This window comes from Zonotrichia leucophrys, chromosome 1A (assembly GCF_028769735.1).
Source record: "Zonotrichia leucophrys gambelii isolate GWCS_2022_RI chromosome 1A, RI_Zleu_2.0, whole genome shotgun sequence".
Taxonomy (NCBI): domain Eukaryota; kingdom Metazoa; phylum Chordata; class Aves; order Passeriformes; family Passerellidae; genus Zonotrichia; species Zonotrichia leucophrys.
In genome coordinates, this window is record NC_088170.1 from 39,855,782 (window position 1) to 39,882,642 (window position 26,861).

At 39.9% G+C, this 26,861-nt stretch overlaps 2 protein-coding genes across 6 annotated transcripts in view; one reads left to right on the forward strand and one right to left on the reverse strand.

The window, feature by feature from the left end:
- NCF4 (neutrophil cytosolic factor 4) overlaps positions 1 to 17,960 on the reverse strand; it is a 39,492-nt gene extending 21,532 nt beyond the window's left edge. For 2 of the 5 annotated variants that reach the window (XM_064702461.1, XM_064702462.1), the window contains exons 1-2: positions 2,577 to 2,615; positions 278 to 358 (exon numbers count right to left, since the gene is read on the reverse strand). In XM_064702461.1, coding sequence (XP_064558531.1) covers positions 278 to 321 — 44 coding nt within the window. In that variant the 5' untranslated portion in view covers positions 322 to 358; positions 2,577 to 2,615. Of the gene's footprint in view, positions 1 to 277; positions 359 to 2,576; positions 2,627 to 17,344 lie in introns of those variants that run through there. The other 3 variants (XM_064702463.1, XM_064702464.1, XM_064702465.1) reach the window with 3 other exon arrangements.
- On the forward strand, positions 16,087 to 26,038 carry PVALB (parvalbumin). Its single transcript, XM_064702467.1, has 5 exons — positions 16,087 to 16,204; positions 16,511 to 16,578; positions 18,535 to 18,667; positions 19,151 to 19,260; positions 24,458 to 26,038. The coding sequence occupies exons 2-5, from the start codon at positions 16,518 to 16,520 to the stop codon at positions 24,484 to 24,486; spliced, it is 333 nt and encodes a 110-aa protein (XP_064558537.1). The 5' UTR covers positions 16,087 to 16,204; positions 16,511 to 16,517; the 3' UTR covers positions 24,487 to 26,038.
- The last annotated feature ends 823 nt before the right edge of the window (positions 26,039 to 26,861 follow it).

Sequence of the window (26,861 nt, forward strand, 5' to 3'; positions counted from 1 at the left end):
TCAAGGATTTGAAAGAGAATCTGTTTTCTCTTTCTCCCCACCTTGGTTAACATCTTTGCATCTCACAGAGATAGTCTTTACTGTAATACATTCTACTAAAATGAGAATGGTCAAGTAACCTTCAAAAGATGGGCTGATATGCTCAGTAGGGGATTGAACTGGATGTCTTCCCATTAACTAACCAGAAAAAACAGACTCCCCTCTTTGTCTCCAGTGCCTTTTAGTGGGATCATCACTTTCCACACTATTGAATTAATCCATTTTCAATACTACTTACTTCTTCCTTGGTGCTGATATTGCCAGAAGGAGAACACCCCACATCACTCTATTCTGTCCACTCCAATCTTCTTTCTCTTGACTGTATCACAAACAGACAGTGAGGGGACTGTAGGATTAAAAAAAAAAAAAAAAAAAAAAAAAAAAAAAAAAAAAAGAAGAAAAAAAAAAAGAACTTCCCTAACAGAATTGTATCAGTAACTTCTTTTACTGTAAACACTTTATGTCAGAACAAAAAAAAAATAATCTGCACTGCCTAAAGATTTCTTTGGATGGTACAGCATCATCCTCACTAATGCCTCTTCTCTGATAATTATTTTGACCAGCAGTATCGAGCACAAACCTTGTCTGAAAAAAAAAAAGGAAGGCCCTGCTGTACAGTGAGTGCTGTGATAATCCACAGACCCATCTGAGACTAATTTAAATCTTTCTTTAGAATTTGAGAAGAGCTGGGACATCTTCTGCTGTTCACCTGCAAGAGAGCATCATGATCTTTGACACCCAGAGAACTTTCTTTGAACTTTCTCTGCAGTTCATCTCATTGTGAAGTACATGCCTCTGGAGAGAGAACAAGGAAGGGAAGGCTGGGAAGAGGAACACAGTCCTTTATTCTACATCTGGGAAGTGGGATAAACCAAAAATTTTACATAAAAGTCAGATAACTTCATATACTGATTTACTTCAATCACTAACATGCTCCACTGAAGAAAAAGGATGGAATGAGGGAAAACATAGGGACAATGCACAGCTGACAAAAAAAGTAACATAAAAAGTAAAAATAGGGATGTGTGGAAACAATCAAATGTAAGGAAGAATTGGGAAGAATCTCTCCTTTCTCTAAAGAAATGCAGTGCATTTCCAAATTTGACCCACATGTGTCTGGCTATCTAATTTATGGAATGTGAAGCTGACCACCCAGAAGGTTGGCTATAAATTATATCTCTTAGATATGCCAATATGATTTATATTAGGAGCTAGGAAGGGAAAACTGATGAATCCTGACCTTACGCTCTGGGGAACTGCCTGGAATATACTCTGTTGGTACCTGAAAGTCTGTAGATGCCCTGAGGTAGTAATATTCCTTGCCAAGACCTCTGCATCATAATAGGTAATAGATCAGAGCCTTTTTTCCACTGTCTGACTGCATGGTTGACTAGAACAACTACAGTCTCAGATCCACAACAGTTGCAATTTTGCTAAGTTTTACTCCATCCTTGCTTTTTCCTCTTCTTTCATAGATCTTTGTTGTTTAGCCTTTGTTTCTCTCTCTATACTTCCACTTTGGTTTGTTGGGGATTTTTGCAGTAGCAGAACAGCAGCCAGTAGGTCAAGAGTAATTATTTTTCTTGTCTAGTAAATGCTTATCAGGCTGTATCTGGAATACTGGAAGACTGTATCTGGAATACTATCACTTGTTTTGGATCCTCAAAAACAAGACAAAGAGTGACAGTCTGATAGAGCTCAACCAAGGACATATAACGCTGGAGCACACGATATTCAAGGTAAGGTTGAAGTAAATGACTTAGTTTAGCTTAAAAAGGAAATGACTGGGAGGGAGATATAGTTGTTACTCCAACTAAACAAAGTGAAATTAAAGAGCAGACACAGCTAGACTCTCCTCCTAGGTGGACAATGAAAGGACAGGAGAGAGAGCTGCACAAGCAAAAAAACTCAGTGGAGATAAGAAAAAATAATTCAACATGCCACTGGAACAAGGGCCTAGAAAGACTGTGGGATCTCTATCATGGGAAATGTGCAAACTTTGACTAGACAAGTTTAACCTACCCTTTATATTAGGTCACCTTTGAGCTATTCATTGCATATATGACATCTGGTGGCCCCTTTTAACCTTACTTATTCTATGTTCAGATACCAGATGCTATCTTCAGACAACCAAAGCCTCCATCAGAGTTACTGGCCAGCCAAGACAATCTGCTTGATCTAAATTAAAATCTCTCAGGCATTTGGCAACTATGAACACTTCAGACAGTCTATGATATGGTGTTATAGAATTAAATTTCTTTTATTAAAAAAACAAAAGAGATGAAACCCACGTTTCCATAAAATTAACACTTCTAAAATCATTACTTTTAATAACATCATAGTAAAATGTATTCATGCATATTCTCAGATTGGAAAGAAGAAGAAATCCACTGATCTCCATGCCTTGCTCCATACCTGTCTCATTCATCTGCAAATTCTTTTCTCCTTGATCACCAACTTTTCCCACCTCACCATTTTCCCCTGGAAATGGTGAAATTTTTCATCCCTCCCCAAGCCCATCTTCCTCCTCAACTTACTTTTTTCTTCACAGAACCTTTTATTTCCTTTATTGATCCCAACCTTTGTCCGTCTAGCCTTGAACTCTGAGCTGGAAAATAATTCCTCAAGGCACCTCCCCTAAATAGCAGCTAATTATTTGGCTTTGGGCCTGCACCTGCTTTGTCAGCTCTCTTGTCATCAAGTCTATCAAGTGTGTGGGGAAGCTTTGGAATGACCAAGAAACCTATAAACTGACCTGGTAATCCCAGGGAAAACCTGGTCTGCATTAATGATACTTGTAAAATAATCAAGAGAGCTTGAGAGATGCGTGAAGTACCTTTGAGCAGCCTTCCTCAAATGTTCTTTAACACTTCAAGTATTCAGTGCTCCAAAAAGGGGGAGGAGGGAAATATGTCTGCCATGAAAATGAATAGAGAGACTAAAATTATGCACCACACAAGCACTAGACCTGCACTAATTTTATTAGTAGCTAACACATTTCTTTGGGTTTTCTTTTGCCTTAGTAGTTTGTCTCCCATCACCCTCAGTCTCTTTATTGCTCATGCTGTGGCCTTTAGACATCAAGAGTCTTAGTAGAAGAAATAAAACAGTTATAACATTCACCACGCCTGGCATGCTGACATGGGGAAACAAAGGATGAAGAAACATTTACACAACTTGAAACTGGGCTCTTTAGGCTGTTAACTAGTGAGCAGTCAGAAAGGCTGTGGAGTTTTATAAATAGACCTGATTCAGAGAACAAGAATCACACAAAATAACACTTCCACTTAAGTACATAACTGCAACTGGTATTTTAGAGATATAACTTGAAAAGTCAGTGACATTTTGCTCTCAGTTACAGAAAAGTTACAGTTCACATATTTTGAATGCAAGACATGGGGCTTACCAGTCCACCTACATCATCATGAAAATATACAAAGAGCTTATGAACATAACAGAAATTTTATACTAGAAAAATTGTTAATTTATCTCCTCTTGAATCCATATTCTGATTCATCAGAGCAGACCTGTATTTCTAATCTGAATACTTTCATTTCAATTGTTGTTGCAAAACACAAAAAAAAACTGAAAACAAAACACACTTGCTTGACTTGGCAATACAGTTCACATTCTTACAGATGACTGTCTTATGCTTTCAAAGTCTGGCAGATTTAGCTAGGCTAACAACAGACACTCTGCTTTTACATATAATCCTTCTGCAAATCTCAATAAACTCTTTGCTGAAATAATAGCCATCCAGCTGCTAAACCCACAAGATAATTAAACACTCTATGAAAGGACATTTCTTTTTAAGCAGATTGAAATGTTATCAAATTATGACTCCCTCTTAGTTTGAATAATAATTATTCAAATACTTTTTTCTTTTTAACCTTTTCTCATGTAAGTTCTCTCTGAGGCCCTTGGGCAATAGAAAAACTAAAAATGTAACTGTGGGATAGCAGAAGGCTATGTGAAGAAGACAGGGAAAAAAGACATTAAATAGTTACTTCATTCTCATTTAAACTCCAAATCTAGCTTCAGAGGGACTGTTCATAGTCTAAAAGTTAAGAGTAAAGAAGACTTTATTCTTAACTTATCCAAGTGCAAGATCACACTGCCTTTGGCATAAGAATTGTTTTTAGCTATGAGACATCTAAGTACAATACTTATAAAAGGCCCCATTTACAGTGGGATCTAGAAAATTTGATGCAGTATAAAACAAGAGAGAAAGAAGCATCTAGGAAGAGAAACTTCTAGTAATTTCCAATAAGTCTATTCTCCAAATAAATACCTGAATGAGTTTTCTTGTACTGATTTGGTTTGAGTCTCCATTTTGACTGGACATATGAAATACTGCTTAATACTTTACTAACCACAGAGAAATTGAAGAAGGTGTGGTAGCCTTGCTTAAGAATGTACACTTGAATTATTGCTGACAAGGAGATCCAAAGAGTTACAAACATGACAATTTATTTTAAAAAATCAACAACAACAAAAAACATAATGGGGAAAATAAGTCAACAATGGCTATTTTTAAATGACGAGCAGACTATGTAGAACCACAGGAGAAGGGTGTTTGCTATATACTACTGATTCCAGTCAAGATTGCCTCTCTTTCACTTTGGAAAGGGAACAACTCCCTTAATCACACACTTGACTTTCTTTCTCCAAGTGTCTATATCTACAAAAATCACTTCTTGCCCAAAACCTACCTATTTATTTCTCTAAAATATGACTGTATGGTGTGCTACCATTCTAAGGGAGAGTCTAGCAGATGTTTTTGTTTTGCTGTCTCATCTTCAGGCTCCTTTTAAGGAGCTATTAGTCTTCCCAAATCCCCCACCTAAATTTATCAGCAGTTGTTTGCAGCCAAGAGTTAAGCTAAATTAAACTTTGAAATCCCTGTACAGTGTATCAGATGCACTTCTCTTAGGGGAGCAGAAAGTTCCAAATGTTCCACTTACCAAAATGTGCAAGAACTATGCTTTTCTCTATAGGTTTCTCAAAGCTTCTACATATTTTTCATGATGACCACAATTTCCCTGATCTTATAAGAGCAGGAACTCAGCTATTGAAACAACTTTTCATTTAACTTTACATCAGGTATACACTTGCTCTTTTCACATAGGTACATACTCTCCTCTACAGGTCTAGATTATGCAGGGAGGAGAAATGTACACACACACACACACACACACACACACTCTCACTCTTAGGTTAAGGCCACAGGCGTGCTTGAGGCATCTGTTCCAGGAGACACCCGCAGTGAAAAGGTATTTATCTACATCTCTCTCTCTCAGCATGTATGTATCCATTCCCCAGCCTTCATCCTCACACAATCAATCATTCCCTTGTTTGCTTGTCTCACATACTCATAAGTACTTACTAGAACAGATACTTCTCCTAGTCTTGGTGAGTAATAAAATACACAGTGGTTTAAAACTTTGTATGTCAATACTTGGTTAGCTTTGGTGACAATATTTGATAATTCCTCATTCCAGAACTGTATTCTTCTGTGGTTTTTCCATGTCAGAAGATGGACAATTACGTATCCTTACATACACACACACAAAAAAAAACCCCAAAACCAAAGCAAACACCACAACAACAAAAAAACCCTCAAAACAAAACCACAAAACAAAACATAATATGACAGTCCAGTATGTACTCCTTCTTATAAACAATAAAAAAGCACATGCATAGAATATGGATGCTTAAGAAGAAACAGCATAAGAGACAAATCTTCTACCTGGTTTTGCCTTTAGATTACAATCTAAAACACCAGTAGTTTTCATCAGTCACTGATATCTAACAAGAGATCAGTACCCACATAGATTTATAGTGTAAATGAAACTCCTAACCAATTGGCCTTCTCTCTGCAAAGTAATTATTCAGTGCTACTAATCGATGCCCATCACATTGCAGTTCCTGAGAAAAGCTCTAGAACAGGACCATGGTGAAATCTCCATTAAAAACACCACAAGAGTCTCCATGACAACTGTGGAAGATGGCTCAGACCCTCAAAAGACATCTGAGTTGAAACTGCAGCTCTCTGGATGTAAAAGCAATTCTTGCAAACCAGGTTGCATTAAACTGGTGAATTAAAAACAAACTTCCTCTCCCGAGACTTCATAGCATTTGCCCTGAGGCCAAATCAAAGATTTGTTCACAAAATCATTTGTCTATCTCTTACACCACTTTTGGGGTTTATTTCAGGAGAGAAATTGTCTGTGAAAAGTGTGATTTCTGCTGTCTTTATTCCCATGGCTACTAGAAACTGCTAGAAAGAGAACTGGGCACATCACACAAAATGTCAGGTTAACAAATACCAACACAACAGCTCAGAGAAAGAGACACTTTATCACACCTTCATCCTCCCATATCACACTAAAAGAAAAGGCAAAGAAATCAACAGAAAACTAGCCAAAACCATGAAAGGCAATCAAATATTTCCTTCAGAAACGTAAGCTCATCTAAAAATAGTATGAAAGGTTAAGCAAGTCTCTTGGTTTTACTTATAGCAGTAATAAAGGTCTTTATAAGGAATTTGCACAAGTTCTGTGCTGTTACAGTAGCATCTGTCTCCTCATTGCTGGAGAAAAACCGTGGCAAGGATTTAGAGCATGTATAACCACAGAGAGGAATCATCTGTCATTCCCTCACAGGGCATTAGCAAACTTTTGCTCTCCTGGGAGAAGGAAGAGCCCCACTCCTCCCCCTGTCTCTTGTGAACACAGCTTTAAGCATTTTTTCAATATGCTTATGAATACAGGCTTATGAATAATGTTAATAATTGGAACAAATCTAGTTCTATTTAGAAGGGGTGAAAGCCCAGCTGAAAAGAGACAATGTTCTGTGCAATAAACAGGGTGAATATGGTAGTAAAGAAGGAGTCAAGTAACAAACAAATCCTCTGTGTGAAAGGAATGATCTCTTTGCTCCACCCAAGTGAAACTGCTGTTACAAGCTATACTTGTCATCAAAAAGAAAGGATGGTCCATTTTGGATGATACCACCCCAGGACAGGATGTAACATGCAATTTCTTGTGCCACTATACTGTGTGGTCTCATGTAAACAGTTGATTTGTTGATGTTTCACTTGTCTGCCCTTTAACAGGAGAAAGTCCCTAGGCAGCCAGGCCATAGTAACAGAAGACATAGAAGCACGTTACCTCTGAGATCAACAAGGTTTTTAGTATGCCCTGGTATTTGCTTTTTCCTTCACAAATTACAGAGCATAATTGTCAACAGAAGTGCAGAAAAAAGGACTGAGATTATAAATTTCAGAGGCAAAATGCCGCCAACCAGCACATCACTTGTGTCTTACAAGTCTCTGCAACATCCACAAGCTAGTTAATTATAATATATATAATAATATATAATAATTAATGATCAATTTTCTGAAATATCTCATTCTTCTTCAAGACAGAAGCTTCTGTGTCCAGTGAGATCAAAACTCAAAAGGCTTGGAAGGCTATTGCCTCTTACAAACAACCATCAAAATACCAAAGCCTGAGCCTAAAGTGATGATGCATCTCTACCAAATGCATTGATGCTCTACTTCTAGATTACAACTTCTCTTACCTACACAAGGCATATACACAAAATTTCAAAAATTTTCAGGAATTCAAAAAGGCCCTGCAATAGGATGATTTCTGCAAGAGATTGCCACCATGAACCTTTTGCAGGAGGAGAAACAATACAAACATCCAAGCAAAAAAAATATGCCCATGATGAGGATCAATTCAGATCCTCAGATGTGCAAAATATAAAAAAGCATAAGTTTCTATAAAAATGGCTAGTCCAATAAATCTATTTCCTTTTTGCAAATAATTTTTAAGAAGTAGGAATAAACTTTTTCACTTTCATAGGAAAATAAAGAAAACACCATACATAAAATTATTAATGATGTGATGATTATCAGAAGGAATATCTAAAAGCAAATTGTAAGTTGAGAAACAGTGGAAATGGCAGGGGAAATATACTTCCCTTAGGAGTACACCTGTGACTCTTTCTTTAACGTTTTTTTCTCCTGAACACAGAGAATAAGGATTTTACAAGAGATAAACTCAACTTGTCAATTTGACATTTACCTGAGGGGATCCCAGGTGAGTGCTGTTGGATGAGCTAACACTTGAATGTCTGTCCATTCTCTTAAGTTTAGAACAGGTAGCCAGAGCAGAGATTTCCTTCCTGTAGCCTTCCATTTAGGCAACCTAAAGATATAGAGAAGTGAAAGCCCAGGAGAATTCAGTGTTTGGGTCAGATTTAGACCATGAACAACATGGAGATATTCTTTTAGTGCAAATAAGATTGTTTTGTGTGTATTTGTTTATTAACAACTGTACTGATGCTGTTCAACTCATTTCATCAGTGACTGAAACAGCATTTCAGAATAATGATTTTTATTTACTGTCATTCACCTTAGCTGGATTCAAATCATCACTTTAACTTAAGAAGATATCTCATTTACCAATTGCGTAAATGGAAAAACTGTTTTCTAATGAAATATTGACAATAAATAAACAGCTGACACCACAGTGCTCCTGTTCTGGTAACAGTTGTAGACTTCCTTATCTAGCAATTTACATTTGGGATGTGTTAACCCAAGTTAACAGCATGGGTTAACCCATGACTCCTTTACAAACCTTTGACTTTTAAATCCATCTCACTGGGCACTAATATCTTTGAAATTAAGTACAAGTGCATTAATTATTTTTAAGGGGAAAAAAAAAGACAAGAAAAAGAAAGGAAAAAATTAGAAAAAAATAAGAAAAAATAAAAGACCCCAACAGATTAATCAAAGAATGCCTATCAAAATTTGGGTTACCATAGGATTCCAGCTGCTAAAACTAAAGTCCAATTTACCCAAAAGCTGTTTACCCTGATCTAAATACTCTGACTGTTCTACCAGCAGCCTGGTATAAATAGGAATAAGTAATGAAACCATCTTTCTGCTGTGCTAGTTTTTCTGGAATATAACCCCTGTGGTAATAATTACATGGGGCTTATCCATCCCAGTGTGAACACCACCCAAGTGTCAATTATGACAAATGTCTGATACCCACAAGTGTCTGTTGTAAAGAAAACCAACTGTTTCCATTCTCTTAACCTTGGGGTCAGGGTTTCCCACTGGGACTAACAGCTTTTTTTCCTGCTGTAAATATCCATTTGAAGTTGCTAGGAGGTGTTATGATACACAGACCTACTCTTTCAGCACTTGCTTTTTTCTTCTTTGGTAATTTGAGCCTAACTCTCACCAGGGGTTTACACCTATCTCTGGGTTTTTATTTGTATTATCCCCTCTGGGTGAGACATTTCACTTTCTTTTCCACACCATTTGCAATACAAGCTGGGGAGTCCCCAAAGCCCACTGGTAGCATGGACTAGTAGTGACCTATTTCATACCTCTGGGGTATCTCTTGCAGCTATTTGCTATCTTCAGCTTTTGAGACAATTATCAGAGGAATGGAAAAATCAGTAAAAATGGAACCACTGAGCTTAGATCCTTGGAATACAGACTTCTCTCAGGCAAAGCCAAGAATAGGCCATTGAAGAGGAAATTAAAATTAGTATATACAAAACAAAGGACATTTTCAGTAATGTAAGCAGTGACAGTGGACATAGATAAAAGTGTTTGGAGGAATGTAATCACAAGGCAGTCAGATTACACCTTCCCCTTATCCTATCCCAAATCACAACCATTTTGGCTTAGGAACTTCACAAGATGGATGTGGCCTGTACGAGTTTCATAATTTTCAGTGGACCTCTCTTCCATGAATTTGTCCATTTTCCTCTCCAACACATAAAAGTAAGTGCTCATCATCATAATATCCTTCGCAGACTAAAGGTTCAGGTTGGTCATTTGGAAGAATTTCATCCCTGAAAGGGTGGTTAAGCATTGGAATGGGCTGCTCAGGAAAGTGGGGGAGTAACCATCCCAGGAAGTATTCAAAAAACAACTGGATGTAGCACTTAGAGCGGGTAATGTTCAGTCAAAGCTTTGACTTGATGATCTTGGAGGCCTTTTCCAATTTTAATGATTCTCTGATTCTCTTATATCTTAAAAAAATATGGAAAATCTATGGGGAGCAAAAGATGGCTGGCTGCTGTCCTTGAAAACTGAAGTTGCTCATCACAACACATAGCAGACATATGAGATAGCAGCAGGTCAAGCTTCCTGTTTTAAGGTGCTATGCTAATGTTGTGAATATACCATCCCAAATTTTGGATACATTGGCTGATAGGAACCTGGAGCACCTTATTATTCAGATTACAGTTATTTATGTGTGGTGGGAAAAAGAAAAAGAAATTATAATGGATGAGCATCCCCAACTCTGCACTGTACATGTATCCCAAAGGGGAAACCCAGCCCTAATCTTTTTGTGAATGAACCTGACTGAGATGATAGTAAATATGCAACCACATTACCAAAACTGACAAGTGCAGTAACACAAACTTTCTCCCTAAACTCTACCATTTCACGTAGGTGAAATCTCAGGATCTCAGTGAGACACAACTCTCCACACCTTCCAGCTTCAGGAAGATTTGTACGAATAACCTAGATGTGTCAGATTTTGATTGTGTTCTTCTTACCAAAAAAAAAAAAATCCCAACAACAGCCCCCATTTTAGTTAATTAAATACTTGACACATAACAAAGACCTCACTATATGCCCAATGTCATCAAAAATCTGCTTCACTCTTTGTAAATGAGCCTTAGTAGGAACGAAAAGGATAAGAAAGGATTTCCACTAATCAGGATTGCATTCACATGGCTGAATTACACAGTGGAATCTCAATGACTGGCCCTGCACTTGCTCTCCTTTCACCAGTGGACAAATGCAGTCATTCCAGTGGCACAGAGAGAGATGGAAGTCACAGTCCATTAGCCAAAAAGACAGTCCTACAATCCTTATCCTCTCTAAGCTGCCAAAGGAAGGTTAAAAAGTTGTTCTGCACCTACCAAATGGAAATGAAGCATGCAGCTAACAACCATGAGATACTGGTATCTCTAAACCAGAATCTAACCAAGGGTTTATAATATGAGAAAGGGGGATGCAAACCCCACATGACTGCATTTAGCAAACAGTATACGATGACTTACACTGTTCCAAAGGAAATGAACCACTTGGTTGAAACATCTGGACCCACAAGAGCCAGCTACTTCACACTGTAATTATCACCTGCTCTGAGCCAAGGCATGCACACAGTGTTTGTGAGAAATTAACAACGCTGCTGAAAAGTAGCATTACTTCCCATAGTACCCCAGTACACTGAAAATGCAAAAACCACTACAGGAAGTGTAATAGGAAAAAAAATAAGAGAAGACAAATGATTGAATTAACCTTTGTCATGTTTGATTCAATAAAGCTGCCTCTTTAGAAATTATCTAAAGCTGATGGAGTACTTCCAATTTATCACAGAACTCCACATCTAAATGATATGGGCAGTAGAGAAATATTTTTAAATATTCCTATCCTATACATACCTCAATTACCTTTCCTCACTTCTAGGATCAATTAATCAAGCTAGAAAAATCTGAGCTTTTGCAGCACCTGCCTTTCCCAAAAGATGATTTCCATTGTATCACAAAACCTTGGTTAACCTAAGAAATGTTTAACCTAAGAAATGTTGGGTTTGAGTGCTGAAACAGAAAAAACTTTTTTTTTACTCATAAATGTACTACAGATAAATGTAGTGCGTAATCCTTTATAAAATGTTTTCCCTTGCCAGAAAAACATTAAATATCAGGAAACACATCCCCAAGTGGATTACAGAATGGCAAATACATTTCATAGGCATTTTTATTGTTGTTATTATTGCTTGGCAGAGTAAAAATAGAAGTATCTTCAAAGGTGTCTTTCCCTGGAATAGGCAATGCAGCATAAAGAGAATTTATATGCTGAAAAGGTTACAGTCAATGTATTATGGCTGTATATATAGGATCTTTTCATTTATTATTCCCAGTCTCTCCCAAGAAAGCTCAGGCTGTAAATTTTTTAGACTTCTACAGCTCCTCGCCCAGTGGGGCCCTGGATGCAGATTTTGCATGCCCCTGTAAGTATGAGCAATCAGAATTACACAATTGAGTTTGTTGTTGCCTGCAGGAAAAAAATTTCTGACTTCCTTCAAGTCAAAGAGGTAAAGCTGAATGTTGTAGCTGTAGGTGCAGGAAGTAATTTAGTAATCTTCTGTTTTGTTTCAAGTAGTATCTGTCAAGGCTAATGAAAGAAAATGGCAAACTCCGGAGCCTATCTTTGCTTTCCCTCATGCCAGCAAGGGGGTTACATCTTCCTGTTCCCTTCGTCAGCAGAGTCCCATCTCTCAAACTGAGCTTCCTAATGCATCGTGATCTCCCCGATGCCACTTTCATCCAATGTATGATTCATGGACCTCTGCAAAACGTTTTCCCTTGCCAGAAAAACATTAAATATGAGGAAAATTGTCCCTAGATTGATTACACAATGGAAAATAGGTCTCAATTGCATTTTCATCGTTGTTATTTGCCTATTTGTCCCTTAACAGCTCACTTGTACTGCTTGCTTCTCCCCTTAACATTCAAGTTTCATGCAGACCATCAGTTTGCCAATGTAATGGGTTTTCACAGCCAGGGTAAGGTAAGCGCCAAGGATTATTAATAGCGTTCCTCTGTTAGTTAAGGGAAAGATAAATGTGACACCACCAACAAAACCCCTGAATATCTGATACCAGTGAGGAGTGGGTATCACCTGCCGAAAATAGAAAGAGCGACAGAGATTATATAAGTGGGGTTCCTACCCCGAGTTCCACCTCTTTTTGACCACCTCCCTATCTAACACCTTTTCAAGCGTGCTTACAAGAGATCCAAGAGGTAAGTAGCAAGAAAATGCTCAAATTTCCGCAGCAAAGGTGGATTCACCAGCTTCGGGCAAGAAGCGGGATCTTCGCAGATAAGGGTATCTTCTATCACTTCGGCATCATTCCCCTTTCCATAAACAAAAGCCCAGAAACAAAGAGATGCAAATCTCTCAAACATTGAGGAATCGCTTCCCTCAAAGGAGACTCCAAATGAGAAGAATAGATCATTTAAAGGAGTACATAGGTGAACTCATTGAAGGGGAATGAGAAGAAAAGCAGGGGAGAAGGTGGAAATGACAAAAGTGGGAAAGGGGAGGAAGAAAGTGAACGAGAACAAGAGCAAGGACTCCCGAAGAGGTTTTACTGAAATAGCCAGCTGTGAACCAAAAGATCCAAAAGCAAAACCACAAGATCCAGAACACGTCTAGAAATGGCATCTCTCTTTCTGCACAGATGACTGTAAGCGATGGGATGAAGTTGCTCTCTTTGGTGTGGTCACTAGGAAGATAAAGGAAATGTGTCACCCTTTTTGCAAAGGACCGCCGCCTTTCTGCTTCAATTGTTGATGTGAGGGCTTCGTGCTCTTCAGGAAATTCTCACTGGTTTGCTTTTGGCAAGGGTGGGCTGATTTCTACTTAATTTAGTTGGTCGTTTACTTAGTAACAATATCATCATTCTGGTGTTGGTGGAATGGGGAGTTGATCTACACAAAAGTTTTGGTGCAGACAACTTGGAAATCCACGATGTGGATTTTGCAAATAGTTTGGGCAGGAAAATTGGCAAAATCTCAGAGATAAAGGAAAACGCGTCATTCATCTCGCAGGGATGATGAGAAAAAGACGAAGGGTCGAGTGAGAAACTGTCAACTCGTGAAACACCTTTTTTATTAGAATAACAGTGTTGACTGCAGGTTGGTGGTTAAAAGCTTCTGGAAATTTGCTAGCTGTCCTTAAAGAGAGACACTGCTGAGTCTGGAGCCGGGCCTCAGCAGCTCCTCCAAGGCAGATCCCAGCTGTCCGCTTCGCAAACCCTGTGTCGCTGCTTTCACCTTTCTGGCTGTGGAGGGTAGACACGGCTTCTGAGCTGGGGGAAATGTTATTTACGCTCTGCAGATGGCTCCACCTGATCTGAAGCCTCATTTTTCAGACACCTCTCACTTTTCGCCTCCACAGCATGATTAGGCCGTAGAGGGCTGACAGATCCGATGACGGAGGGAAAGCGGGGCAGTTCGCGCATCGTTAGGGATGCGGAGGGAGCCGCCCGGCTCCCATCCCCAGGACACAGACAGGGAATGCGCCTCTGGCCGCTTTGCTTGGCATGAGGCTACTTAAGCTGATCGGCGTCTGCCAGCACAGCGGGCAGCGCTGAGCATCGCCTCTGCCACCCACCGGCTCGAGTTACCCCCGAGGGCAGCCGTCCAAATGTGCTCTGCCTTGTCAGCATTGCGGGGCTAACCCCGAAACACGAGTCACCCGCCAGGAGAGCATCTTCACTGGCGGCTGGGCAGGTGCGTTTCTGTTTGTAGGGACCTAAAAGGAAGCTCCTGGCTCAACAACGGGTTTGTAAAAGATTCCTAAGAAAGGGAAAAAACCTGCAGAGACTGAGGCCCAACTCCTTTTCAGACCACGCCGGTGCCGCACGCAGCAAAGCAGGGAAAGCAGAGGGCGATGTAGCATTGTGCCGGCGGGGTCTGCACTGGCAACAAGAAGAGATTGTCCTCTCTTCCCTCAGTTAAGGAAAGGTAAAGGGACGTCAATTTCATAAGATATGGCACGCTGATCTCTAGCAAATGGCTGCATATATTGATAGGTCTGCACTCATCCTACGTTTAAAACGGACTAACAATATGGTCCTAACGCTGAACTCTGCTAATGCAGGAGACCCCAATGCTCCGAGTGCTGTCTTTACTACACCCTCCCACCTCCAGTTCCAAAAAAACGGGAGCTGCTGAGTGAGAACGACCCTTGCGAGAAGGTGCGCAGAGCTCTTCTGGGGGACTGCTGTTTATCTCGGTCCTGCATCCCAGCTCTCAGCTCCCCTTACCCTGCAGAGCAGGGAAGGATGCGTTCAGCCTAGGGAGAGGGACTTGGCTTCACCATCCATCTCCTTGTTTGTCCTTGGAGAAAACTAAGCATCTCTTGCATCTCGGGAAATACACGAAAAAGGGAGGCCGGAGGCGGGGGGGAGAAGTTCCAACGACAGAAAAACGTCAGTCCCTTCCACAATGAAGAGATGGCCTTTCGGAAAGAAAAGGAGAAGAAAAAAAAGCGGGGGGGACGGGACACCCCAATGTCACCTCCTCCTCAGTCCTGCGTTCAGTATCATGGTAATGACTTACCCATTATAGCTGAACTTGGACCATGGAGGAAAAAAAAAAAAAAAAAAAAAAGGACAGGGCTGGTACTTTTAAAACCACCGAGCAATTATATTGACAGCACAACCCGAGGTTCTGCACAAGCCGCCCCCTTTTCGAGGCTGCTCTCCGGCGGCCCCATTCAGAGGAGAGGTGAGATTGTGGCAGCGGGACCGGGCCGTACCCGTCGATCGCGCCCGGGGATCTCGCTGCCACCACTCTGTCCTCCCCCGTCTCTCCTGGAGCAGCGATGCCAGTACTCCTGCAGAGATCTGCCCTACTACTGGGCCCTAACCTTGGCTACCTCAGCCTAATGGCTCCTGCCCAAACTCTGAGAGCAAGTTGGACTTCTTGCCATATTTTATGTGAAAAATGGGCACAGATTCTTGGAGAAAAAAAATAACCCTAGAAAACACGTTACAAATCCTAAATGCTTTCTTTTTTTGATGCTAACGGGAAGTGCCCAGTCCTGCCTGAGAAACCCACTACTGCACAGGAGCTCCTCACGAGTGCGTTGTCACCTCGCATCTCGTTGTGCCATACCCTATCGCAGAAGATTCTGCAGCATATTGTGCATTACAAACGGGATCTGTAGGATTCGCTGGGATGTGATAATTAATTCAGTGAGGAAGATGCTTAATATGGACTGGCCTGAAAGAAAAAAGGTCTAAAAGGAATATGTGTGTGAAGGGGAGGGGGAAGGGAGAAGGGGGAGACGTTTAAAGTGGTTGAACGATAAGGCAAATGTTCAAAAGCTACATAACATTTGCTTCCCGACCTCAAGAGTAGCTTGAAGCTTGGCATATGCTGCAGTTCCTTACTCATCACTGAATATAACTGGTAAAGCTCATTCTGACTTACTAAATGAAAAGGCTCTGCTCTGCACCACTAGTTTGTCCACTGCACCCGAGGACTTGACCTTGGCAAAACTCTTTCTCCAGCCGGTATCACAGCAGCCTCTGGCACCGCTCCAGTAAGGCTTAGGCTCCAGCCTCCCAGGGAGCGACCCCCACCTGCGTCCTCCCCCACCCCAGACCCACAAAGGCATCCCCTGTGCCCCCTCTTTAGCTGAACCCTCGGGTCTGTGGACTACTTGGTGCTCTGCAAACGGGAGAGCGACAGCCCACAGCACTTATCCACGCAGAGCTATAGAGCTGGCACGGGTCCAGCCTTTCCCGGTGTGCCATCCCCACACAGCACTGCAGCTTTGGTCATATGAGCAGAAATGATGAGAAAAGCACTTTTTAATCTTTTCGCACTTGCTTCCCTGTTCAAACAGTTGCAGGATGGCTATGACTGACTTGCTCAGCGCTGAGGATATCAAGAAGGCTGTGGGAGCCTTTTCAGGTGAGTGCTTTTTTCCTATTTTTTTTTTCTTCTCTCTTTTCCTCCTTTCATCTTTTCAGGTTAGGATAGCTGTGCATTTATTTCAGCTATGGGAAGATTAGAGGAACTAGCTAGACAAAATTTCAAATGAGGATGTGTTTTCAGATGTTCAATGAATGTCTCTGACAGGTTTATAAAGTACAAGGCTGCATCCTCAGCAAAGTTGTCCTGCACATTACAGAGGCGAAATATTTATTTTTAAGGAAAGTAAGCAGTAACTGCGGAGAGACTTTGCTTCTACCGAGAGGATACTTTCAAAGGGAAGAAACCCCTCGGCAAACCAAGCTGCATTATATCTTGGTGTGGGATAGAGAAGTCAGCAGTGGATGTCAGCAGTTTCCCACTCATTCCTGAAATTTAGTTTCAGATGTTACAGAACTGCTGTTTCCCATTTCAAGGATTTATGAAACCACTCTGTACTTTCTATGCAGAATCCCCGGGTGGGCTTTGCTTTTCGGGATGGACAGAAGGCAACAGTAGAGCACGGGTGCGGGTGCACTGCTCGACTGCAGGGGCTCCCTGCAGGTCGAATGGCTGCAGTGGTCCACACTCCCCTTTCAGTCCTCCGGGTATCAGATGTTCCCTACTCCTCTCTTTCATCGCGACCCCCAAAACTGACAGCAAGCCCTCTTCGTGTTTACAGAGATTCAGGTAGTTAAGGTTGCTCTCAAAGAAAGCCAGAAATCCTGCTCCGGGATGCACGTTATCCCCCCCTCCCCCAAACTACCTGGCTGACCGCACCATCCCGGGAGCCGCCTCTGTCAGTCCTGCTCTGTGCGATGACCTTCCCAAACAGACAGAAGAGCAGGACCCGCTGAGCCCGCCTCAGCTCACAAGCCGGAGTCAGAGGGAGCGACAAATTGCTTTGCTGGATCCAGCAGCTGTTTTACTCATTAGCTTCCATTGTTCTATGGCCATCCCCAAGTCCCGGAGCAGATGCAATTAGCAGCAACTAATGACAGATCTCAGGCAGATCACGGAAGATTGAGCCTCCTTAATTTTATGTAATAGGAAAATTTAACGCGGCGGGAATAAGAATGCATGAGGAAGGAAAAAAAAAGTCCGCCGCACGTTTTGGAGGTCACTGTATGGTATTTCCAATCCACATCACAGTTGTTAGGCTACCTGGGTGGGACAAAAGCGGGTGCGGTGAAAGGACAAGGGAGGTGGAGCAGGTAAACTCGGCTCCGATTTCAAGGGCTCTGGGTTGTTTGTTTTTTTCCTCCCCGGAGACAGCTCCTCACAAGGTCTTGCAGGCAGCGCGCCGCGCAGCACTCCCTTGCAGTGTCTGAGCTCACACACCACGACTGCACATTCCTTCAGCAGTTAAAATGGAACACTGATTTCTAGTAAGTCTCCATGAAAAAAAAACCACAAACAAACAGTCACACAGTAATCTGAAACGCTTCTCGCCAATGCTTGAGCAAGAGCACTTTGGGTTTTTTTTTTTTTCAGGGGTGAAAATGGTAAAAAGTGACAGCTATGTAATAGTCAGTCTGCTCTCAGATGTCTGTTTTAGTGTAAAACTTAGCGGGAAAAAAAAAAAAAAAAAAAAAAAAAAAAAAAAAAAAAAAAAAAGAAGGCTTAAGGCACTGAAATGAGACCAAGCACGTTAGACCTCAGCTCCCAAAGCTCCCAAGTCTATCACAGACTTCTCGTGTGACCTTGGGCAAGTCTCATCCTTCTCTAGCTCAGCTCTTCATCTGCAAAATGGAGACATTGCCTTTGTTTATTTCCATTAGCACCTGTGAAGCACGGACGATTACACTGAGTACACTCAGCTCCTACCGCAGCTGGGCTCCACTGTTCCTCCCAGGGCAGGAAAAACAGCAGCATGGAAGAAAACCACGGGTATGTGTTGGTGTGTGTGCTTCAATGACTTCTCTAAACAGTTTTCTGCTTCTTCATCTCTTATAGCGGCTGAATCTTTTAACTACAAAAAGTTTTTCGAGATGGTAGGATTGAAAAAGAAGAGCCCAGAAGATGTGAAGAAGGTTTTCCATATTCTTGATAAAGATCAGAGCGGCTTCATTGAAGAGGAAGAATTGAAGTAAGTAAAGTTACATCCTTTCTCATCCTTTCCCTGCTTTAAGACTCTAATTTCCTGGGGGTTATTTTTACAAGACTCTAGGCAGGAACATACAGCTGAAACTCTTGAGAATAGTATTTGTGTGCTATGCCAGATTTTTGCTGAGCACATGAGCTGAGGAGTGTTGGAGATAGCTAGTTGCCACTTGGATTGCAGGATCCCTGAAACACATGAATGGTCAATACCTTACAGGTAGTTCTTCAGCCAAATACCTTACAGGTAGTTCTTCAGCCAAATGCAGTTTCAGAGTAAAGCACTTCTGAATGTTTGAGAAGGTCAACAACAGAAGACACAACGCCAGATTCCAACTTGTGTCTGAAATCAGTGGTACAAATAGATACGAAGTGTGTTCTGTGGAAAAAAAAAAAAAACCCAAACTAAAACCAAACAAACAAGCAAAAACTCCAAACAAACGTTCTTTTACTTTCTATGCCTCCTCCTTAGGTTTGTCCTGAAGGGCTTTACCCCAGAAGGAAGAGACCTATCAGACAAAGAAACGAAGGCTCTTCTGGCTGCTGGAGATAAGGACGGTGATGGTAAAATTGGCGCTGATGGTATGTAATTAGAGGAGTAAACTTTGACAGTAACAACCGAATATTACCCTTACACGCAAGAACTGAGGAAACCTAGGAATCACTGGGGGCTGTGACCTTCTGAAGGGCACAGTTTGGGTTTAATGAAATGCCAAGTCCCGCTCCATTTGCTGCACCTTGCATGGAAGCGTTAGAGGAAGAGGAGCCGAGTTGTGACACTAGAGGGGGCAGGAGCTCACGGAACCCGGCTGTGGGTCGGGCACTCCGCAGAGCAGGACTAAGCACCAGCCAAACTCCGCTCCACTTATTGTAATTTGTCTGTTGATAGCAGGGAGTGAGAATCAGGACACTGCGAGTTCAGAGACCGAGGCTTGACTATAAAGCATGGAAAGAATAAAAGCTCAGCGCCAGCATTTCTGCTCGATGTTTAGTTAGCAGGAAAGTAATGACTTTGCATGACTTAGCAAGGCAATGCTCTTAAAATTCAAAGTACACCCATTTGGCTACAGAATTTCTATACAATAACAGTCTATCCAGCTTATGCTAGTGTTTACGTGGGTCTTAACACCTAAGAAAGCTTGTCAGTCCCTTTTACCGCATATGAGAAATACAAGAAAAGAACAACTTTTCCTCTCACAGCATTACTTAAAAAGCTAGTGCTGTTTTCTATTCCCCCTTGAGATGAATCAGCTTAGCCCACACACAAAATTTCTCCTTTTTCCTCTTTTTTTGGAGGTGGCAGTGAATGAAACACACTGAAGGAGACAAGAAGAGATGCAATTCTAAACTAAAGCTTTCCTCATTGAAGGAGATAGAAGTTTGTGGCCAGAGTACTAAATCACCTAGAGAGCAGGCAATTGCTAGGGTTTTGACATATCAATAAGCCATATCATAAGCAGAAATCTAAAAAATACCTAAACCTTCTCATATCTCTCTGTGTTACTCAATCTCTGCAATTTAATAAAATGTTATCTCAAAAAAATAGGTCAATTAAAAGAGAAATAAAAAACAAAATTAACTAACACAGTCTCCCAGCTTAGAAGACAACACACAAAATCAGCCATTGACATATCAGTCAGGAGATGCACACTGGCATATCAGTGACTATGGCCATGTCCCTAGACCAAAGCCTCTTAATTTCTCCAATCATCACTTTACAATGGTTTAGGTGAAGCTCCTGCTAAACTTCAGCACTACTGCTGAATCCAGCGTGGGTGTCATTTCTTGAAACTTCATATTCATATTTATTATACAGATCTTCTTTATACACACTAAAATTAGTGATAGTAGTACTAAAATCACTGAGCAAGTTTTTCAAAAGAAAACTTAATTCAGGTAAGTAAGCTTACAGCTGATCCACCAACCTCATAGCAGATAAATTTTCAGCTATTCCAGAAGGCTGCAAATCAAAACTAGTCTTAATTGGAATAAAAGAACAATATTGCATAATGATTTTGGCTTGTACAAGAAAATACAGCATTAACCTTCATATTTAAGACTACCATAACTTTTTCTTTGAAACAGTGCCTGAAACCCAGTACATTGTAATAAAGCAATATGAAATGCCTCTTCTCCTTATCTCTTTCTTCTGCAGCTTTTACTGTTCCCTAACTTTGAAATGGAAATACTCTGTGTTTACACTTGATAATGAGAAGAGAATGATGTGCTTTTTTCTTTTGATTCTTCTGACCATATCCCTACCGTACAACACTACCAGTTTCTTTTCCACCTCTTAAATTGACTTTAACAGCCAATTTTTACACCAGAAAGGCTTGAAATACATACAAAAGTTAACAGCTGAGACTGTGACCAAAGGACAAAGAGGACAGATACTTCCCAGCTTTTCCTTTGGCCCAATCCAATCCAATAATATAACTGCAGATGTAAATAAAATGTAAAGTCACAAATGTACATCCCATTCATATGCAGTATTGTGATGCTGTATTTCTGTTGCAAACCAATTTTGTTTCCCTGCAACTGAATTGTCAGGCATCACCTCTACCCCTTGTTTCAAATATCAGCTTCCTAAATAACTAAACAATTGCAAACAAGCAGCCTTTCACAGAGGTTAATGTTAATTCTCCTGATGGCCCTTGAATGCTGTCCCTCAGGAGCCCGCAGTAGTTGTAGGAACTGATCTTCAGGGATTTTTAAAACCACAGAGACAACGAGCTCAGATGTATCATCACAAACATTATCCCAACCCAATCAGCCTTCTTCTAGCTGGGGTATCACATTACAAATTTTCTCTCTTTTCTTTCGATTCTTCTTTAAACCTTTTCTCATTTCTGCAAGACCATTCGGCTCTGAAATAGTTTCAGCAGTTTACCTCTTGTCCGATCAGTTTCAACTTGAGACCATGAAGCAGTTTCAAAGAGCTGAAAACTTGCAGCCATTTCCTGTAAGACCTGATCATCTTCTGCGCAGTGTCAGACCCCCTCCACCAATGTGGTCAGAAGATGATGAATCTGAAAAAAATTGCAGGCCAAGACCAGGTTACCTCATAACATGAGCAACCTTAGCTTCTAGATCAGACTGAAAAAGGATGCTGAAGCAGCTCTACTAGCTTCAGGAAAATATTTATAAGAAAGATGAAAAAAAAAAGAGCAAAATTCTAGTCATAATGTTGCTGTAAATCTATTTTGTGTATTAGCATTGGACGTGAAGCTCATGCCTTTTAGTTTCCTGATATTAATAGACTTGAGAAAGTACATAGAGAGCTTTCAAAGATCATGCACTGTGAGCAGCACAATCCAAATTTTTATCCCTGTAAATCAGAATGTTGTAAAAATGTGACTTTAAACATGCAAAATAACAACTATTAAGTCATGACCTTGCCAGGTGAAAGCCATAACAACAACAAAAAATATTTGGAATTCCTTCTTTTCTCATCAGGCTTTGTCCTCTTCAATCTTCTAAAATAAACTAGCATAAGTCATTACTTATAAAGTTTCCTGAACAGATTTCTGTTGTAAAGAAAATGTAAAAACCACAATCTGATGAGAGAAATCACAAGCCTACAACCTGTCCTCTGTAATCATGTCTGTCATTTCAGTAAAATACTAGAGGGCATGCATTAGGCTGGTATATAGTACTAAACTGTACTGAACACAGTGTCCTCTCCTTTTAAGTCAGAGCTCTGATACAAAACAGCTAGTAAATTATTTTACAAGACAAAATGGTCTAAAATCCTTGCAATTTAAAGCCACTATTTATTCAAAGAAAGACATAATTTTGTTTGGAAGGGTAACTCCAACTGGAAACAAGGATGCAGTAGATCACAAGGATTCCCTCACTAACAGGCCAGAGACAATAACCAATTGCAAGGGACTGATATACCCTGCCCTATCTCAGAAGTTTTGCATATATGAGTACACTTTGTAACAATGCTTCTACCAGCCACCTGTGGTTGGACTAACCTTCATACAAAAATGAGTAGTGAACTAATTTAGAAGATTATTCAACTGGAACATCTTTGAAATATTTAAAATACATTGAAAATCCTGGGAAAAGTGAAATTGTTACAATTACTCAAGAAGGAGTATTTTATGGTTTGCTGGCTATCATAAAGTACCTGTAAAATATATTGCTATTAAGTGATAATGACACAATCAAAATGTATTATACAAAATATTTGGCTGCAAGTCTGAATAACCTTTTCCAAATATATTCTGTAGATACAAATTATCATAAAAGGTATTTAATTTGGCTGTAATAAGTATGACAACTTGTTTTAACACTATATGCATAGTTAGTTTTCCCTTTTGGAAAGGTTTTATCCATTGCAGTTCATGTTTCTCTTTGCAGGACATATTGACACAAAGATTTAATAATCATGGCCTTTCTCCTTTTCTGACCAGAATAGCTGGGGTTTTTAGCACAAGCACTTCATGTTATCTCTTAAATTCAGTTTGCAACACTTTCAATCTACGTACCCACCATGTACAGGATTTATACGTGTTTTGTGTTAAGTAATCTGCATCACTAATCCTAATTTGGATTTACATCTTTCAAAACGATGGATAAATTTGGAATTGATTTAAACCCTCTGACATTTTTTATTTCTCAGTCTGGTTTGTCTGCATTTGGCAACATATTTTTTGGACACGCTATCAGAAGTGCTGTTTGCACACAACAATCAATTAAGATCTCACTTGGTTAGAGTTAACCATTTTTCAACGGAACACCAGAATATTCTTTAAAATGCCTAATTTTAATCTTCTATCTTTTTCAGTTGCCAGACTTTACTCTTCATTATGTCAAACTTCAGTATTTTTTCTTGAGCCTTACAGATGACTCCCTCTCCTATTTGCCATTTTCCTCTCAGCTGATTATGTTAAACCCATAAACCACTCTCTCTGCATATCCTCTAATCCCTTTATCATCTTTGTTGCTCTTCTTGGGATTCCCTCCAGTCTGTCATTTTCAGGGCTCTGAGGCACATACAACTGTGCAAGCCATTCTCGTGTGTTACTCTTCCAAGGTTAGAAGGAGTTAGGAATTATAACCAGTCAGCCATTCACCAGGATACAAATGTGCCTTTTTCATGCTTTATCTCCCTGCTGAAATGCAGTATATATACTAGAGCATAGAATAACCCTAAATTGCAGATACATACGTTTACGTAAATATTATGGATGTATCACTAATAAAAGCCACAGGGTAAAATCCTGGCTCTCTGACACCACAGGAATTTTTCTCATTCTTACAACACAGTCAAAATTGCTACATAGGTTGGTATTAGCCTTCTGTTTTTGTAATCTGTCATTTTCACTCAATTTACAATTACAAAATTGAGTTTAAATGCAATATAATTATAATATGGGGCACAAATACTTTGAAAGACTCATTAGTGATTCTCTTTGCCAAACTCTGATATAAAAGAAATTTATCTCACTGCAAGATTAAATTTCTAGTTCTTGCCTTCATCCCATTGAGATTTCCAAATAACCGAGAACTAATCAAGTTCTTTAGATAAATAGTGGTGGAAGTCTTACAGTCTGGCATGTATAGCATTTCTCCCTTATTCTCAAAAAATCCTTTCATTTCACTGTAAGATTTCCCAAATCATACTTTCCCTTTAATTAACTTGGATTTCTTTACTCTTCTGTTATTGTGATGTTTCTGCTGCACCAGTGACTCTGTATTCATTGTAATATGCTTCCTCCTTTAAATTTTAGTTTTTAAAATATTTTTTTAAATTCTTTCTTTTCTCCAGAATTTGCAACTATGGTGGCTGAATCATAAAGGCTTTGACCAATGCAAACCCTTCACCCATCCTTCACTGCCCAATTCCAACCACCTCCTGCTGACTGCTTTGGCTCCTGTTCTATTTATTTATGTTATTTTATACTCCAGCTCTGTTCTCTGCAATCCTGCAACTCTGTAATTGTGCTGAAAGACACTGTTAAAATAATAAAGGTCACATCAATCTGGGCTTTCTTCTCTCTCACTACAACTTGTTTCTTATTTCATGTAGGCTTGGCACACGCTGAGAGAAAATGTTACTCGGTTTTTTGCTGACATCCCTGCTGCTTTATCCCTAGACAGGGTAAAGTAGGAAGAAATTTTAAAAATTATTACAGATAAAACACGCATATAATGAGTCATTCAGTCCAAGTCCTGAACTGTGGCAAAACTGACTGCATTATTTTTAAGCCATCCCTGCTAAATGGATGCATACTCATAGCCTGGAAAATCTCTAGTGATGGAAAAACTCTAGTGATGGCAATTACCCAACTTCATTTGGCAGTTCGTTCTTTCAACTTAATCAGTGTTATAGCTAAAAAGTAATTCCTAATATTTAAACTACATCTCCCCTGCTGCATTTTGGTGATCAGTAAATTGATTGTCATCTGTATCATTTGTTAAATTTGCCCAGTGCAGGGGGATTTTTGGATAAAAGCTTTGACAGGAATATCAGCTGGTGCCAATCATACATGAAGATAACTTCATAAACTATTAAAAAGCAGTCACTTCGGAAACACAGGGTATGCTTACTTGCAATGTTACACAACTATCTAGGACAGGAAGAATGGCATAGTCACAAGAAATAGCAATATGAATTTCAGGAAAGAGAACACCAAGATTCAGGTGTGATGCTGCAGTTGATAATCCCACTGTAAAAACAGTAAATCAGAAAATCTCATCCAAAAAAATTTATTCCAAAATTTTACCAGATAAGTGAATATCTTCTTTGGAGTTACATATAAGAAACTGACAATTATGCTAAGGAAATGATTAGACAAGAGTAAGCCTTTCACAGAGCTCAACACTTATTTCCCAAATCCTGTTCAGCCACTTTGGCACCAAGCTTATACTTTTTACCTGTGTTATTGGGGGGTGTTTTGCTTTTAAGCAAAGACAAAAGCAGGGGGGAAATCTTTTCAGGCAACATCTCCCCGACATCTTAACAGAACATTGATTATTACTGCAGTAAAAAGGAAGGGTATTTTCCATTTCTGTATTCCAAATTATTCCCTGCAGCAATAATACCTTATTCAATTTAGACTTATTATCACCAATTTAGTGGAGACAACAAGATAAGGCTGAAACCCTGTCATCATCACACTGTACAGAATACCATCCTCTGCCCCGGCGATTGCCCAATGCTACTCGGGAAGCCAATAAACGTTCCTAAAGCCATTTTAGATCCTCACTCTGTAGTAACTCGCAAGGAAGACTTTTTGCTGAAAATGCTGTGCGTTCAAAAGAAATCCTTTGGTTTTGCACACTGTATATACGGTTCTGAAGGATGTATTGATTTTTAAGTATTCTAAATAAAGCAAATGAAAACGGACTGCTGTGGAGAGAGTTTATTTCCTGCTTTTTCTCGGCAGCTGCTGACCTCGCGTGGCAATAAAGCCTCATTACAGGAGCACACAGAGATACCGAGAAGGCATCCGGCACCCCGCTACTGCAGCAGCCAGAATGAAGGTCCAGGGAATTCGAGAACCACATAAAAGCTGCTGTAAAAACAAAGCCCTTTATAGTCCCTTTCTATTCTCTGAAGCTGCAAGGATTTGTATTTTAATGCCTCACTGGATGGCACAAAAGCTGAGATTTTATCCAGGGCTTTAGCAAAAAACAAACAAACAAAGAAACAAACAAAAAACAAACAAAAACACAAAAAAACCCCAAAACCAATAGAACAAATAGCAAATAAATAAAGCCACTAGAATACCCCAGTGATCCCTGCTTCAGTCTTTCTTCATGTTGTTACCTCAATCACTCTGGAACAAGCAACACTGAGTGCCTAATTTGGCCTGAAAATTTTCAGCCATATAGTAATGGAGAAGGTGAAGAGAAATGTCCTTTATTTTCAAACTGAAAAACTTGCAATGGGTAGAGAGACCTCCAAAATACCATCTCTACTTTTCATGCTGACAGTATAAGATATTCTAAACCTGCATTTGATTGGTTTATTCAAATATGCAACTGGTATACTCAGATCCTGTATTCTGAGATGTTATACTCTGAATTCTCAAAATCTCTATTTATTTTATTTCAATTAAAAGTTCAAATTTCAATATGCATCTATCACAGAAAAAAGAAAACTCAAATACAAGTGTAATATAAATAAATTTCTGCCCAGAGACAAAATTACTGTTTTATCAATTGCC